The following is an 18,506-nucleotide window of genomic DNA, read 5'->3' as shown; positions in this document are numbered from 1 at the left end:
GCCAAAAACGCACAAGCATAACATGCTATACAGTCTAAGGTTGGGTTGCGGGAGTCCCGTTGAGAAGGGAAAGGAAAGCATTTATTTCATTTGGGTGTCCTTGGAGAACTAAATCACCAAGGTAAAGGGTGATGTGTTCAACAACATCTGTATGATTTACTACTCTGCCCTTGCCTTCTTTTGCTAAATGCTTGGGGTTTTGCATATTAGAACGGATTGAATTATTTGATCTCAGCCAATACCAAGGCATATGGAGCTACATTTCTTAAACTACGGGTCCTGACCCCAAATAACGTACCCTTAGCTCTGAAAGAATCTGGCAACAGTAAAGGGTTTCTAAATGCCATCCATTTGCACAAATCTGTTAGCAATAACATGAAGTGTTTACAGAAGACTCTGGAGGAAATGCTTCAACTGTATATCATAAAAGGAAACATCAGGCTGTTTAGCTAGCCTTGCAATGTTTGATTTTATACCTACTTTATATACTCATATACCTGGAGTCACATAAAATGAACCAATTTTCCATTCAAAAGAGTGTTACTCCCTGAAATCATTACATCATTGTGTATCTTCACATTGTTTCTGGTTCATGGAGACCCTAAGGCAGAGGTCCTCAAACTTTTAAAGCAGAGGGCCAGGTCACCGTCCCTTAGACTGTTGTGGGGCTGGACTATAGTTTGAAAAAAACATGAACAAATTCCTAAGTACACTGCACATGTTAATTGAGATTGTTGTTGTGTGCCTTCAAGTCATTTCAGGTTTAGGACAGGAGACAGATCAGTGACCTTGGAAGGCTGCATCTGGCCCATGGGCCTTAGTTTAGGGATTATTGCCCTAAGGCAGGCATGGGTAAACCAAGGCCTGGGGGCCGGATGTGGCCCCCTAGGGACTTAACTCAGACCCTCCTCATTTTGCCTGTCCTCTCAGCATAAGGACACAGTGGTCTGCCAAATCCTTATGTAGAAAGGACGAGGGAGGAAGGCACACAGTAGCTGAGAGCGCTCTCAGCCACCACATGTCTTGCCCTCCTCCTGGCATAAGGACAGTGCGAGCTGCCCAGTCCTTATGCTGAGAGGACGACCCGACAAAGGCATGCAGTAGCTGAGCGACCTCTGGAGCGCTCTTGATCGTCACCTATCTTATCCTCCTCCTGACATAATGCCGAGAATACAGCCCAAAGATCAGGGGAGGATGGTCGGGAAGGAGGATCAGGGTAGTCACCGCATGTCTCATTTTCCTTCCTGGCATAAGCAGACCCATTCTTTTGCCAGGAGGACAACCTGAGAATGACCCAGGCCCAGCCCCACCTTCACCCTCTCAAAGGCCATATCAGTCGGGCCCACAATGTGGCCCCAAGGCAAAAAAGTTTGCCTATTCTGGAGCTAAGAGCCCAATAGGCTTCCAGGATTGATCAGACAATTGAACTCTGGTCTCCAAAGTCATAGTCTAATACTCAAACCATTTTACCGCCTTGGCTAGCTGATGTCATTACTTGCTGGTTGTATTCAATTCAGAGGAAACAAATTCAGCTTGTTGGTGCTTCCATATTATCCTCCATATTAGCTTTCTCTGTTGCATGAAAATATGAGCAATGTTATGTCTGTTTTCAAAATGGGATTTTGCAAATGCAGTGTTCATGCCCACTTGCAAATGCTTGGGGGGAGAGGGTGAAATCCGTTTTTCCCTATTTTCACCTTATCCTTTCAGCTTTCCCCTTTTTTTGGATATTGCTCTCCTTTGCTTTCAAACCCTCTGTTGGAATTTGGAGAGTTTTCCAAAAATAGAACTCAAGAGCTCTAGTTCAGGAGAGAGGTTGTTTCTCCTAATTTTCAAACACTTGACACACGGTATGGAAAATGAAATAAGGAGAAATAAAGGAGAAAAAGAGAAAACAGCTTCGGCATGCAGGAATGTTTGAGTTTTGTTTACAAGAACAACTTAAGCAATCTAGCAAGGGATATTGTCTTATTAATGTCAAACATTCTAATAATATGGACTAAATTAACAGTGTAGAAAATAAATAATAAAAGGGGAAATGATAAAAGAGAGCATTGGATTTATCAAGCAGGAAACTGGTAATTTTCAAATGGAGGTCAAAAACACGGAAAGTTGACATCCGCAGCCCACAGCACTCCACACTAAAGAGCTGTCTCAAATCAAAATCAAAATGAGCTATAGAAAGGTTTGTAAATGGATTGGGAATTCAAAATGTATTGACATACAGAGGACAGAGAGAAGTGTCTTATTCAGCTGAGGAGTAAAAAGCTACAGTAATGGACAAGTGTTACTGAGTCCCCTTCCACACTGCCATATAAAATCAGGATTATCTGATTTGAACTGGATTATATCGCAGTGTAGACTCATATAATCCAGTTATGAATTATCTGCTTTGATAATCTGGATTATATGGCAGTGTAGAAGGGGCCTAAGAAATGCATTGGGGCATTTGGCTCTTGGAAATATAAACAGTAAACAGAGCAATAAAAATTACTATGTCTCAACACATTTAACCAGTCTGAATTTAAACAGCGATCACAAGCAGGGAAGACACAGGTCCCTTCAACCCCGCCAAATAAAATCCAGATTAGCTGCTTTGAACTGGATTATATGGCACTGTAGAAGGGGCCAAACAAGACCCATTGCTTTTGGCTGCACACAGGGAAACTAGGTATGCATCTACACTATAGAATTAATACAGTTTGTCACCACTTGAACTGCTATGGCTCCATATTATAGGGCCCTGGGATTTGTAATCTGGTGAAGCACCAGCACTCTTTGGCAGAGAAGGCTAAAGGCCTTGTAAAACTACAATGCCCATGATTCCATGGCAGTTAAAGTGGTATCAAACTGCATTGATTCTACAGTCTAGACCAGTGTTTCTCAACCTGGGTGTCAGGACCCCTTGGGGGTCGCAAAGGGTTTTCAGAGGGGTCATCAAAGACCATCAGAAAACACATATTTCTGATGGCCTTAGGAACCCAAATCCCTCCAGTATTTTCTGTTGATTCTGTATGGGAAGTTTGGCCCCATTCTACAGTTGGTGGGGTTCAAGGGGCTCTTTGACTGTATGTGAACTATAAATACCAGCAACTACTACTCCCAAATGTCAAGGTTTATTTTCCCCAAACTCCACCAGTATTCAAATTTGGGCATATTGAGTATCAGTGCCAAGTTTGGTCCAGATCCGTCATTATTTGGAATCCACAGTGCTCTCTGAATGTAGGTGAACTACAATTCCAAAACTCAAGGTCAATGCCCACCAACCCTTCCAATATTTTCTGTTTGTCATGGGAGTTCTGTGTGCCAAGTTTGGTTCAATTCCATCATTGGTGGAGTTCAGAATGTTCTTTGATTGTAGGCTAACTATACATCCCAGCAACTACAACTCCCAAATGCCAAAATCAATCCCCTCCCCAACCCCACCAGTATTCAAATTTGGGCGTATCGGGTATGTGTGTGCCAAATTTGGTGCAGTGAATGAAAATACATCCTGCATATCAGATCTTTACATTACAGTTCATAAGAGTAGCAAAATTACAGTTATGAAGTAACAACAAATATAATTTGATGGTTGGGAGTCACCACAACATGAGGAACTGTATTAAGGGGTCGCAGCATTAGGAAGGTTGAGAACCACTGTTGTTGATGCACCATGCAAGGTAGCTCTTCCACTAGTATCATCTACCATCCGGATGATACTAGTTAGAATTAGCAACCTTTGCCCGTTGATACCAATTAATTTGTATTATGGTGATTTCCTAGTTGCTGTTTTTGTTACCCTCTCTCTTCCTGTATCATTCAAACCTGAAATCATTTTTCTTTTCCCTCTCTATTCTCCATCTGCTTATGTATTTGATTTTGTGCGTGTAAGTACCGGACAAATTCCAGTGCCCCTGATGGTGCAGAATATTAAAGCGCTGAGCTGCTGAACTTGCTGACCAAAAGGTTGGAATCCAGGGAGCGGAGTAAGCACCAGCTGTTAGCCCCAGCTTCTGCCAACTTAGCACTTTTAAAACATGCAAATGTGAGTAGAGCAATAGGTACTGCTCTTGGAGGTGTCTACAGACAACGCCGGCTCTTCAGCTTAGAAATTGAGATGAGCACCAACCCCCAGAGTTGTACACGACTAGACTTAATGTCAGGGGAAAAGCTTTACCTAAGTACCAGTATCTTGTGTATATGCCTTCAAGTTGCCCTTCAATTTATGATGATACCATAAATTTCATAGTTTTCTTGGGCGAGCGATACTCAGAAGTGTTTTTGACTATTACTTCTTTTGATGTATAGCCTACAGCACCTGGTATTCATTGACAGTCTCCCATCCAGATGCTAACTGGGGCTAACCTTGCTTATACTTGTTTTTGTTAGGTATCCACATTGTACAAGGGGACGTACCATTTAGAAGCAGTATCCCGTATTTTGCAGGAAGGCTGCTTTACACAAGGAACTCAGCCAAGATCCCAAGTCCTGCCAGAAAATTCTACAGCTTGTCCATTCTTTGTATTCCATTTCCCTATTCAGAGAGCTCTGTAGAGGCCTCAGGTTTCCAGCTGCCAACTTCTTCTACAGCTGCTCTGGGTGGATCCCATTTGTTACAAGGAGAAATCTAAATCAGCCAAGGAAGAAATCCTTCAGAGGCATTTTGCCTGGTGATGAATCTCCAGCCTTTGTTCTGGAGTCACCTGGATCATCTCACCGCTCCAAGAAGGCCGTGCCAAACATTACAGAGAGCAAAAACAATCCAGAAATCATCATGTGTTTGAGACAAGGAGAGACAAACTAGGTAGTTGCATGTAGCAACCTATTCCAATGCAGCAGCCCCTCAATATGTTGGACTACAACTCCCATCATTCCATCCTGTACAGCCATGCCCTTTGGAAAGCAATGGGAGTTGTAATCCAGCACATCTGGATGAAGGAGGCTAAAGAAGGTTGCTTTACAACAGCAACACAAAATAATATTTAAACAGCTTCCATTAAAGGTGGCATAAAAAAGACCAGGGGACTCCAGAGCTGAAACAATGCTTGGTAAATATTTATAACATGGATTGCAAATATATATGACATATAGCTTTTGAAATCCAGAATGGATCCATAGGAGCACAATATTTGGAAGCAAAGGATCTGATTGAGAATGTCTCCCTACATGTAACTGTCACTTCTTTTTCGAATAATGAAACATCCAAAAAAGCGACACTAAAAATAACTCCACGAATCTCCATTCTTTAGAAGAAAGAGCTTGCATTTCTGCAATGTACTTCCAGAGAGTTTTTGGTGCAGAGGAAAACTCTGCTTGCATAATTCGACCCACCCCAATAAAACCCCCTGGTGAATATGTATCATGAGAGTATGGGGTATACAACATCTCCTGGCTTCAAAACAGCAGGTGGCTTTTATGAATCAGATCAAATGGTATGCCGCATCATCAAGATTTGAGTAGGGCAATGGCGCAGGCAGGTTAGTAGCCAGCTGCAATAAATCACTATGACCAAGAGGTCATGAGTTCGAGACCATGTAGGAGTGAGTTGAAGGCCAAAACATCTGGGGATGCACAGGTTGAGAACCACTGATCTAGCCTGAGAGACTCACACACCATGCAGAAGTTTGGAAGGAGACTCCAAGGAAATAAACCAAAAAAAGACAGGTAAGATTATGGGTGGTGGAAAGCTGAAGGAAATGACTATAAGCTACATATCCAGGAGGATAATGACACTGACATTACAATATAGAATTCTTTGGGAAACCTGGCTTTCTCCAACCAGACTCTCTCCAGAAGTTTGGGCCCATAATTTACATAATCTCAAACTTGCAAGAGGAAGGCACATCAAACCAACCCTTTCATCTAGAAACCAATGTCCTCACTGTGAAAAAACATGCAGATCAAGAATACACCTCTACAGTTGCTTACGGACCCACTACCAATACCCAATACTTGGAAGGCAATCATACTCGGCCGCGAGTGATAGCATATGTTCATGAAAGTGTAGTTTGACACATCTGAGAGACCTCAGATATATGATTGGTCCAACATTCTTCTATTTGAGTTCTGTAACTACAATGGATAGCCATTAAATCATGGTTGGAGAAGCAAGATGTGCTGGGAAACAAATACTTAAGGATCTCTATGCTTCCCAACAATAAACTCATGGAATTAATTGCTATGAGACACTCAGGACCCTTCCAGACAGACCTATATCTCAGGATCCAATCCCAGGTTTTCTGCTTTAAAATGGATTATATGAGTCCACACTGCCAGATAATCTGGGATAAACAGAAAACCTGGGTTCAGATACTGGGGTATAGGGCCTGTATGGAAGGGCCTTTAGAAGTCTTCAATAAGATGAGATAAGCTAATTCAGTGGTTCTCAACCTTCCTAATGCCACAAACTCTTAATACAGTTCCTCATGTTGTGGTGACCCCCCAACCATAAAATTATTTTTTGTTGCTACTTCATAATTGTAATTTTGCTACTGTTATGAATCGTAATGTAAATATCTGATATTCAGGACCAAATTTGTCACAAATACCCAATACGCCCAAATTTGAATACTGGTGGGATTGGGGGTGGGGACTGATTTTGTCATCTGGGAGTTGTAGTTGCAGTAATTTATAGTTCACCTACAGTCAAAGAACATTCTGAACTCCACCAATGATGGAATTGAACCAAACTTGGCATACAGAACTCCCATGACAAACAGAAAATACTGGAAGGGTTTAGTGGGCATTGACCTTGAGTTTAGGAGTTGTAGTTCACCTACATCCAGGCAGCACTGTGGACTCAAACAATGATGGATTTGGACCAAACTTGGCACAAATACTCAAAATGACGAAATGTGAACATTGTTGGAGTTTGGAGAAAATAGACCTTGACATTTGGGAGTAGTTGTTGCTGGGATTTACAGTTTACCTACAATCAAAAAGTGCCTTGAACCCTACCATTGATAGAATTGGGCCAAACAGGCGGAGAGATCTTCAGCCTTCTCTGCCAAAGGGGTTCCTAAGACCATCAGAAATATGTGTTTTCTGATGGTCTTTGGCAACCCCATTGACACCCCCCCCCCCGTGCCGCCGCCCCCCGAGGGGTCTTGACCCCCCAGGTTGAGAAATGCTGGACTAATTCATAGTAGGACATTCAAATATCCTCAACTTTCCATGTAAATTTTTGCCACCAAAAGCTGACATTGAGAAGAAGTCTAAAACCAATTTTCCCAAGTGGTTTGGAGACTGGAACTTTTCGTTTAAGAGAACTGAATGATGTGACATGCTGAAGCCACCCATAACTCTGGAGTAAAGATAGTATATAATCTCTGCATAGTGTAAATAAATATCCATCAACAGGGTTATGTTATGCTTACTAACACCACACATCTCATGCATTGAATAACACTGTTACAGCACAATTGCCTTGTAAGTAAAATTCTGATTCTTCCGCCACATGTTCGTCCCATATTGCCCCCAAAAAAGCCAGTCAGCCTGCATAGGGCAAACTATGCTTACATGTGTCACCGACATTATTCTTGCCTGGAAATACAGAACGCCATCCTCCTATTGCTCATTTCTGGGTAGTATTACATTTATTCTTCTTAAAAGCTCTGTAGCTTCATGTAGAACTGACTCTGGGGTCTCTCCATTCCCATGGTCTTCACTCAGTCCTACTCTCCAAACAGTACTGATATTCAATGGAGTGATTGCAATTTACCATTGGGAAGTTGCAATCATATCAAAACTCCTCCATTCAGCTCATCCCAGTCAATCCAAAACTAGCAAGCGTGTTGACCTAATTCAGCAGATGATTATGTTTCAAAGTATGCTATGCTAAATCAGAAGGCGAAATGATGTAAGATTGAAATTTTTATTATTCCACCTCACTTATACATTCCGATCTAGGTCTTGTTTACCTCTAGTAGGTTTGCTCCCTGTTGAATGGTGGCCTTAGATGGTCTGCTGGCAAAACCACTGAATCATATTCCCTATCTACTCAGTTTTAGATAATTCAATCTTAGTTCATTGATAAAAGTAAAATTATTCCAGCAGCAGCAAGAAAAGTCTCACAAGTAGCTTCTGATATGAGCGGACAGCCTTTTCCAACCCGTGATGTACAAAATACTGTGCTTTCAAACAGGAACGAATGGGATTGCAACTCCCATCCAGTCCAATTGAAGCTATGTTGACTAGGTATGATGGGAGCTATGACTCAATATATTTGGAGGGCACCATTGTCTATGTGTGTGAGGGCCACTCAAACAGTTTCACTCTTCCTCCCATTTATCTCTCGCAATGTATGACATGCAGAAAACATTTTGATTTCACACAATTTGCAAAGCTCTTCTTGTTATGTTGTTTTAAGGTACTTTGGCAAAAGTTAAATTTGGTAAAAACAATATTAAGGAAGCCAGATTACTGCAATGGAAAGAGGAATATCAGCCGCAAATGCCAACGTTCCCCTGTTGAAACTATAGCTGTTGGCAGATCTGCGCCATTAACGAGTTTCAATTAATACTAGCCGCTTTCTCTCTGCATGATCTCTGTATTCCTTGGCTCTCAGTGGCTAGATGCTAAAAGAACTGCTTCCCTTCCGTCCCAGATTTGATACCTAACCCAGGCTGAGTTGTTACACAGGCCCCTTCTACACTGCCATATAAAATTTGGATTATCTGCCTTGAACTGGATTATATGGCTGACATTGAGAAAAAGCCTAACATCAATTTTCCCAAGACCTAGAAGTGGTCAGGAGACCAGAACCTTTCATTTAAGAGAACTGAATGAAGTGACATGCTGAAGCCACCAATAACTCTGGAGAAAAAATAGTATATAATCTCAGCATAGTGTAAATATCCAATAGCAGGGTAATGTTATGCTTACACTACACAACTTACGTATTGAATAGCACTGTTACAGCACAATTACCTTGTAAGTAAAATTCTGATGGCAATGTAGACTCATACAATCCAGTTCAAAGCAGACAATATGGATTATCTGCTTTGAGAATCTGGATTATATGACAGTATAGAAGGAGGCTCAGTTGTTCCCATCTCTTACTTTGGAGGCAACAGATTAGCTATATTGCCCCATCACCCTTGACAACAACTACTAAGTATGTTACTAGTCAATTCCATGCAGATATCACTTGCAGAATTCACATTTCTTGCAACTTCAGGAGTGTATCCTATCCGCAACTGATTGGTTGGAGTGAGCATATTCTGTTTGCCAAGTACAAGTGGCACATTCAGTCCTGACTACCACCCCCAAAGCGAGAGGAACAAATGCATCCAGACACTCCTTCAGAGCGGTGTAGTGGTTTGTATGCTAGACTAGAATTCTGAGAAACCAGCATTCGCATCCCGGCTCAGCCATGGAAATCCCTTGGGTGACCTTGGGAAAGCCAAAGCCACACTCGCTCAGCCTCAGAGGAAGGCAATAGAAATTCTCTTTGCCAAGAAAACCCCTTATAGATCAACATAAGGTTGCCATGAGTCAGAAGTGACACAAAACAGCAATAACTACTTCAGAGCAGCAAGAGTGGTGGTGACGGTGTCAGTAGAAGTGTGGTCGGGCATGGTTTTTTTTCAGCTTCCAGGACAAATGCAAAAAAACCCAACCCTGTTGTAACAGGTCTCCAGGTCGCTTTGTATTGCCAAAGAAGAGGATCCTATTAAAAAGTTGGAAGTTGTCCTTGTCACCCAACCATTGTGCCTGCATGCCATCTGGTTTCACAGAACAGCTTGGAGCCTGCTCTTCCCACCCGGCCACCCCCGCTCGAACATGAAGAGCCTGAGCACAATGCCCTGGAAAACACAACGTGACAAAAAAAAAAAGTGCCTGAAAAAAAAGGGAGCAGGTGGAATGGCAAAAGGTTTTTAGGGTTGACTTACAGGGTTGTCACCTTTTCCATCTCCTCTTCCTTCTCCATGGCTGCTGGTCTCTCTTCTCACTCGGGTGTCCAACTGAGGCCTCTGGATTTCTCCCCCAGAGCTTTGCCCCACCAGCCGAGTGGGGTAGGTGACTTCCGAAGCCCCCCATCGCTTGCGCCAGCTGACATTTGGGATATGCCTCCGCAAATCGCCAGGTTGTGCGTCCGCCTTAACAAAACCTGCTCCAAGAAAGAAGGGGTGTGGGGGAGAGGGAGATTAGGAACCACAATGTAATAAAGCCAGGAAGAGTTAGTGAGCAGAGCCTTTTCTCTCATGAGCAGCTAAGGGCTTTCATTAGCCAGCATGGAAGTTACCATTTTCCACTTTTATTAGCTAACTACTTTCCTATCTTGTCTTTTCCCTAGAACAGCACCTTGAGGGAAGGCCAGGTCAAGAGAGAGAAAATTACTGGCTCAAGGTTATGCAGTGAGCTTCGTGGCTCAGGGGAGCTTGAAGTTGGGTTTCCCAGATCCCGGGCCAACACACTAAGCATTGCCCTGGCTCCCATTCTGATCGGGAAGTCCTTGGAAGAAGACCAGAGATGTTAGGGAAACAAAAGCCAGTTGTGGTACTCATTGCTGAAGGAAATCTATTCTGACATGCTCAAGAGTACTCTTTTGGGGAGACGTCAAGTCTTTCAGTTCTGTGCCTCTGTACAGCCTTGAGGGGAAATTTTGGCAAGCTCTTACTCAGGTCAAGCCAAAGAGAACTGACACAGGCACAAAGATCTATACCAAGGCGGATAAAGTGCAGCTCTCCAGATGTAGTTGGACTGCATCTCCCAGAAAACCTAACCAGTAAAGCCAACAAGAGTGATGGATGCTGGGACCGGCTCTAAAAAGACTTAAGATGCAGCCCTGTAGGTGTTGTCCTACTATTACATAGCTGCAACTCATATCATCCTTACTGGCTATTATGGATAAGGCTGATGGGAGTTGCAGTCCAATATCATCTGGAGGGCCACATCTTTCCCTGAATTTCCCTGTCTTAGGTGGAAAACGTCTATATGTCTAAGTGCCCTTCCACAAAGCCAAGGAGATGGACTATTTATGAAGTTTCCACTTAGCTTTGACCCATATTTGAGCCTTCCCAAATTCTAGAAATGGTTAAGTTCTAGAAATATATGATGACTCGAGCCTTCCTAGAATCCCAAACTGCAAACCACGTCCTGCCATCCTGGATGTGAGGTTGCTATTTATTTATTTATTTATTTATTTATTTACAGCATTTATATTCCGCCCTTCTCACCCCGAAGGGGACTCAGGGCGGATCACATTACACATATAGGCAAACATTCAATGCCTTTTAACATAGAACAAAGACAAGACAAACATAGGCTCCGAGCGGGCCTCGAACTCATGACCTCCTGGTCAGAGTGATTCATTGCAGCTGGTTACAGCTGGCTTGCTCTCCAGCCTACGCCACAGCCCGAGCTATAGGCCAGTGGTTCTCAACCTAGGGTCTCCAGATGTTTTTGGCCTTCAACTCCCAGAAATCCTAACAGTTGGTAAACTGGATGGGATTTCTGGGAGTTGTAGACCAGGCTGAGAACCACTGCTATAGGCAGTCTGTGATCATCTGGGCCCTGTGCTCGGGTCCCCATCATCTGCTTTTGTTTTGTCATTTCTGGGCTGAACTTTAGCATACAGACCCTTGGCTCAACGGTTCCTGGAACCGGAACATCACCATTTGTTGATGACCCTAAACCACCCTGAACCCTACATTCCCTTTAAAAATAGTAAGCTTCAGCTCCATAAACCGGGGGACCACTTTCACCCTCCTCCCCGAAATCATCCCAGGCTCATGATATTTTTCAGGCTATCCACCACAGCTGTTGCTCCACCTTAGGCTGGAAGGAGCTGCAGAAAAATGTGTCTATGCAGCAGAAAAGGCTGCAGTCCTTGCTTTGGTGGGGTGGGTATAGAAACGTGGGCACAGGGAGTGGATGAATGTCCAGAAAAAATAGAGGGAGAGTCCTAGAAGTAGTACATTTCCATCAGCCTCCCTCCTCACATGCCCCATTCAAAAAAGGCAATGTGGAGTAAGTCACATTTATTTGGAGAGGAAGCAGCGGTGGAGCAAGATGCTCCCGGCCAGCTGTTGAAAGGATGCAGGAATTGTAACCCTGTGCTTTTGTTCCTCCCCTTCATCTCAAAACCATGCACAATAAAAGAGGTTAAATGGGGAATAAAGTTGGAGGGTCCAAAAGCAAAAGCAGACTCCGCTCACCTGAATGACAAAGCAGCAGAGAGAGGCAAGCAGTCAACACCCAAGTCTGGAGCGGGCAGCTCATAATGTCTTCATAATAGGAACCCGGGCTGGCACCAGTTGGTACAGCGTGCAAGGAAGACAGCTCGCAGTGGTGCCCTTTCTTCGTTTCCTTTTGCTTTGCATTGAAAGTCTGGGATTCTCACTGGTCCTTTCCTCTTTCTTCCTTGCCTTCTTCTCTCCCTCCTTTTTTTTCCTCTTTGAATTGTTGCTTAGAGAGAAAGAGAAGGGGAGGAGGGGTAAAGGAGACACAGATGAAGGGAAGGGGTTTTGCAGAATGGAATCAAAATCAAGGAAGAGTTAGGTAGAGGCAAGAGGAGGGCGAGTGGGATTTCTCCATCCTGGTTCTGCAGTGATGGATAGGAGAGGCTAACATGATGTGAGGGAGAGAGATGTGGAGAGTTGGGGAGGGGGGAGGCAAAGGAGAAACAGGACACGTGAGCTTCCAAGATCCCTCCTCCTGCCTTTTTAGCATGGAAGAGCTCTCTCTACCCACTTTCCACGCACAGAGGCACACTCACACAGAGGTTTTTTAAAATATATATATAGGCAGGCATCAGAGTATGCAGCAAGAACCAGCAAAGGATGAAACTCGTGTGTGTCTCTACATCACTCTCCTCTCCACATATGCATATGGTCAAACTATACCCTTTGCTCCACAGGGACCAAGCTAGATGTATTATATTATCGAACACAGTTACAAAGAACAGGAAAGGCACCAGACCCCCTCTGATTTTGGAAGCTAAGCAGGATTAGCCCTGGTTAACACTTGGATGGGAAGCACCAATGAATATCAAGTGCTGGAGGCTATATTTCAAAAGAAGCATCTGGCCATGAATTTCAAAGTCAAATTGACATTTTATTGATTAACCCATCAGCCATATCAAAACGCTTGACAAATACTTACACATACAGCACACAACCCATAGTACAACAAAAGCTAAAATAAGCTGTTAACAAGCTCTTGATGAGACATGCCGCATCATCACAGGCTGCCTACGCCCCACACCACTGGAGAAATTATACTGTTTAGCCGGCATTGCACCACCTGGCATCCGCCAGGAAGTAGCAGCCAGCAATGAAAGGATCAAGGCATTGATATCTCCAGCCCATCCCCTGTTTGGGTATCAGCCAGCATGCCAAAGCCTTAAATCAGGAAATAGTTTTCTAAGATCTACAAAGATACTTGCAGGAACACTTAAGCAAGCGAGAGTCCAAAGGTGGCAGGCTAAAACCCGGAATCTCAATCAGTGGCTGACACCAGATGAGAGAATCCTTCCTGGGCACACAGAAGACTGGGTGACTTGGAAGGCGCTGAGCAGACTACACTCTGGCACCACGAGATGCAGAGCCAACCTTAAGAAATGGGGCTACAAAGTGGAGTCTATGCCATGCGAGTGCGGAGAAGAGCAAATCACAGACCACTTACTACAATGCAGCCTGAGCCCTGCCACATGCACAGTGGAAGACCTTACAGCAACACCAAAGGTACTCCAAGGACATTTGGTTTAATGCAAGGTTGTTGTTGTTGTTGTTTTAAAAAAAAACTTTGTGTTTTCAGGTACATTACAACTTGTACCCTCGGTTCGCTTCTGACACAATAAATAAATACATAAATAACAAGATCCAGATCAAATATCTGCATCACTCCTACAGTTTACCCCAATCAACTCCAAATATGCAGTCCTCAAATGAGTTGCTTTATATCAGTGGTTCTCAACCTGTGGGTTCCCAGGTGTTTTGGCCTTCAATTACCAGAAATTCTAACAGCTGGTAAACTGGCTGGGATTTCTGGGAGTTGTTGGCCAAAACACCTGGGAATCTACAGGTTGAGAACCACTGCTTTATATAGAAAAAGGGCTGTTTTGTATGTTATTTTAGCCTTCTGGCCAGCCAATTAAAATGTCGTTTTAATATAAGGATATTAGTGTGTCTTTTGTATAATTTATGGTCCGAGGTATTGGTTTCTTTCTTATACAAGTTACAACTAAACAGTACATGTGTGCTATCTTCTGCCCCTGATGTTTCACAGATACAAAATCGTTCATTATATGGGACTTGGTTAAACCTTCCATGTTTGACCATTGTATCCAGCTGTTCAATTCCAGTTCTGGAAAATGCCCTCCTGGGGTGTTTAGGAATTTCTGTCTTCAGATTTTGGGCTATTGGAAAAGTATGTTTACAACGACTTAGCAATTTTAATGAGCTGGCTTTACCGAGGGTAGCAATGTATTTCTGAGCTTTTATATCCAGTGCCCCTGGTTGTGCAGTGGGTTAAACCACTGAGCTGCTGAACTTGCTAACCTAAAGGTTGGTGGTTCATATTCAAGGAGTGGAATGAGCTCCTACTGTTAGCCCCGGCTTCTGCCAACCTAGCAGTTCGAAAACATGCAAATGTGAGATTAATAGGTACTGCTCTGGCAGGAAGGTAACGGTGCTCCATGCAGTCATGCCGATCACATGACCTTGGAGATGTCTATGGACAACGCTGGCGCTTCAGTTTAGAGATGGAGATGAGCACCAACCCCCAGAGTTGAATATGACTAGACTTAATGTCAGAGGAAAACCTTTATCTTTACCTATATCCAGTATTCGTTGTGCAACAATTTTTTGATTTAATTCTTCTGGGAGATTTGGATGAAAGTAATTATTATTATTATTATTATCATTATTATTAATTTCTAGACCTCTTTCCCAGAAGGACATAGAATTGGAATTCCACAACTTCTAATGTGTTTTGTCCATTGAAGCAGCCACGAGGTCTGATGTTGATTTTTGTCTGCTCTAACAAGCACACTTTTGGTAGTCAAGGAATACTCAGAGGTGGTTTTGTCGGTTCCTTCTTCTGAAATATAGCCTCCAGCACCTGGTATTCATTGGCACTTACCCATCTTACTTGAAGACACATTAACATACACATAAAATAAGCTTTTTAAAAATGTATTTATCAATATACTTAGAATAATTAATAGTACCGCTCCATTATCTGGGCAAAGGCCACAAGGTAGTGCTAGAGAGAGAAGGATAGTCCATTTTATGGGGGTGGAGGGTGGGTTGAAGGAGGAAAACCATTTTCCCCTGTTTTCCTGTTATTCCCCCCACTCATGTCGCCATTGTGGAAACAACCTTCCTTTATGAAATGGGAAGTGGGGAGGGGGGATAACCACCGTCCCATAAAATGGACTTTCCTTCTCTCTCTATCACCTCCTAGTGGTCTCCACCCAGATAATGGAACATTATCTAATTCACTTGGATAACATAGGGCAGGGTGTCAGTGTTACTAGGCATTGTGTTTTTCCCTGAAAAGTGCAGAAGAGTAAAAAATATCTCTAAGAACCCAAAAAGTCCATTATTGTACTGGATAACTCATACCTTGTGCTTTAATGCACCTGTTTATGGGATTAAACTCCATTTATAGGATTAAGGAGCAAGGCTAGCCCATATAGGAGAAATTGGTTGCCGTTGTTGCAAGGTATTCCCGGCCAATTATGTTAGGAGTGATCTTGTGTTGATGCTATTTATGTTTGTCTGTGCCAAGTCAAATTGGCTAGCTAGACAGATACTGGGAGTATGTACGTAAACTCTTGCAGCCTAAAGCTTTGCTTCCTTGCTTGCTTGAGTAATTGGGAGCTTTTTGCCCTGAAGTGTACTTTTTTCTGGAAGATATCAACTTGCAATATATCATAGTCAGGAATTGGATTTATGAGATTTTATTGTCTGTGTATATTAACAGCTGGATGATTCTGTCTTTCAGTGTAGGCATAGAGATTAAGGAATGAACTAAAATCCTTAGATGTCTTCTAGTGTCATTTTGGGATTAAATCCAATGTTCACCTAGTTTCAAGCAAGTTTAGCAGGGAATTGAAATATGCAAAAGCCAGAAAATTCAAGTGCAAGAACTCGCCTTTATTATAATTATTAGCTTGGGTACCCCGGCGATGCCTGGATTATTTGAAAAGGCATTGTTTGTTTTTGGATGTTAGGTAATATCAGTTTGGTCACATGTTAAGCTATTTCTTTGAAAAAACTCAGTCTTTGCTTTTGTTTTTTTATGAATGTTCCCATTAGAAAATGCATAAGAATGTGGGTGAAAATTAGAACAATTCCCAAAAATCTTGGGTCAGTATCTGCCAGTATTCACAGTTGGCCATGTTAGGTTTGTGTGTCCAGCTCCATCATCTGTTGGGTTCAGTGTTCTCTAAATATGGGTAAAATATAAGTCTCTGATTCCAAGGTCAATCACCCGCAAAGCCTGCCAGTATTTATAGTTGGCCACCTTGGGCCTGTGTGCCAAGTTAGTTCCAGATCCATTGTTGGTGGGGTTCAGAGGGCTCTTAGACTGAAAGTGAACTATACATCCCAGTCCCTACTACTCCTAGAAATCATGGTGAATTCTCCCCAAACCACTCTCTCTAGTGTGTTCAGTTGCTGATCAATTCCTCTGTTTGCTGTGTGCCATAGAAAATGGTAGGAAACGGTTCGGGGAGGCAGTGGGTGGAGTCATGCAAGTGGAGAAAGGAACACTGGGATGTGCCCGCTGTAATCTGCAATGTCCTGTGAGAGAGTGATTTGGTGGCTCCTCAGCACTGGGAACTATAGCCTGTTTGTGGAGGCTGGAGACTGCCAGTGTGAACAGATACCCGTGCCACATACACACTTTAACTTTTATTATGTGTATAGAGCTGGAATAGGTCTTATGAGCCATCTAGTCCAATTCTTTGCTTAATGGAGGATCTCCAGCTAAAGCATCGCCAGCAGATAGCTATCCAGACTCTTTTAGAAAGCGTCCAGAGGAGGCCGTAATAACTTTATAAGTAATTGATTCCATTCCCGATCCGATTTCATTGTCAAGAAGTTCCTTCCAATATTCAATCAGTCTACTCTCCTGTAACGTGAAACCACTAGACCTGGTTCTACTTCTACCCTTTTCTGTGTGCCAGTTCTTGAGGTATTTGAACTCTTTAACTACCACAATCTTCTCTTCACAAAGTGCAGCATTCCCCCTTTAGTTCTTGTTCAATAATCTCAAGGTTCTTTTCACATGCAGTACTCCTCAGCCATCCTATACCTCTGCATTTAGTTTTTGTGGTCAACATGTAGACTTTTGCAGTTGCCTCTATTAAATGTCATTAATTTCTGCCTTTCTGGCTTATCTAGAGCCTTTTAAATGCTATTCCTATCTTCCAATGTTTGAGCCACCACTCCCAGAGTTGAGTCATCTGCAAACTTGATAAGGATTCCTTCCACCCTTTCATCTAAGAGTCATTAATAAAAATGTTACAGTGTGATGGTCCCAGAACAGTCATCTTCATTAGCATTTTGCCATTCTTATTTAATAGTGGCCACACTGTCTCCTCTTGCCTATACTGAAACTGAAAAACCTTTTTTGTTGCTGTGTTGTTAAAGGCTTTCATGACTGGAATCACAGGGCTGTTGTGAGTTTTCCGGGCTGTATGGCAATGTTCTAGAAGCATTCCTTCCTGATGTTTTGCCCACATCTATGGCAAGCATCCTCCTGAGGATATATATATCTATGGAGCCCCAGATGGCACAGCAGGTTAAACCACTGAGCTGCTGAATTTGCTAACTGAAAGGTCGGCAGTTCAAATCTGGGGAGTGGGGTGAGCTCCTGCTGTTAGCCCCAGCTTCTGCCAACCTAGCAGTTTGAAAACATGCAAATGTGAATAGCTCAATAGGTATCGCTCCAGCAGGAAGGTAACAGCGCCCCATACAAAAAACAAAAAACAAAGTAAAAAAAACCACACACTTCAAAATGCAATTCTGGTTTCAGCAGGGTGATCAGGTGGACTAGTAAAATGCTGTCAGAAGTCTTTTAAATCTCAATGGCTTTAGAACATTGCTCATTGAGGTTTCTGTCTTTGTACATGGGCTCCCTATTGATCCTTTTCTCTAGCCAATGCATAGCCTATTCTAGGTTCTCCAGCGCACTTTTCAGCTTAGCCTGCAACGGAAGATGACCAGTGTTTTGCTGGAGGACCTAGAAATTTTTAGAGAACTGTTCTCTCATGTTATGTTTTTCAAAAATAAAATAAAATATATATTTATTGAGATTCATATAATTCCAGCATACAAGAAAACAATTTTTTTCATTTGTTGTTTCGCTTTCGCTGGGGTCATCTGCCCCTGACCCCAGTAAATATGGAAGGCTGACTGTACTAAATTTTTCTTATTCGTTTTGGAAAACTGTTTAAAATACAACTCACAGACTCCACCAGTGAGTGTGTGTTTATGTGTATATATGTGTGCATATTTGTGCATATATATATTTATGCACACACGTTTCTCCCTTCAACTCACCTGACA

General features: G+C 42.8%; 1 protein-coding gene across 5 annotated transcripts in view; it reads right to left on the bottom strand.

The window, feature by feature from the left end:
- Positions 1–12,597, bottom strand: part of adam11 (ADAM metallopeptidase domain 11) — a 105,401-nt gene extending 92,804 nt beyond the window's left edge. For 2 of the 5 annotated variants that reach the window (XM_016994520.2, XM_016994519.2), the window contains exons 1-2: positions 12,144–12,596; positions 9,876–10,093 (exon numbers count right to left, since the gene is read on the bottom strand). In XM_016994520.2, the coding sequence (XP_016850009.2) occupies positions 9,876–10,093; positions 12,144–12,207 (282 nt within the window). In that variant the 5' untranslated portion in view covers positions 12,208–12,596. Of the gene's footprint in view, positions 1–9,875; positions 10,094–12,143 lie in introns of all 5 variants that reach the window. The other 3 variants (XM_008113210.3, XM_008113211.3, XM_062957978.1) reach the window with 2 other exon arrangements.
- Positions 12,598–18,506: the final 5,909 nt, after the last annotated feature.

Source organism: Anolis carolinensis, chromosome 6 (assembly GCF_035594765.1).
Source record: "Anolis carolinensis isolate JA03-04 chromosome 6, rAnoCar3.1.pri, whole genome shotgun sequence".
NCBI classification, from domain to species: domain Eukaryota; kingdom Metazoa; phylum Chordata; class Lepidosauria; order Squamata; family Dactyloidae; genus Anolis; species Anolis carolinensis.
Note: the sequence above shows the minus strand (reverse complement) of the source record. Positions and strands in the feature narration are given on the sequence as shown.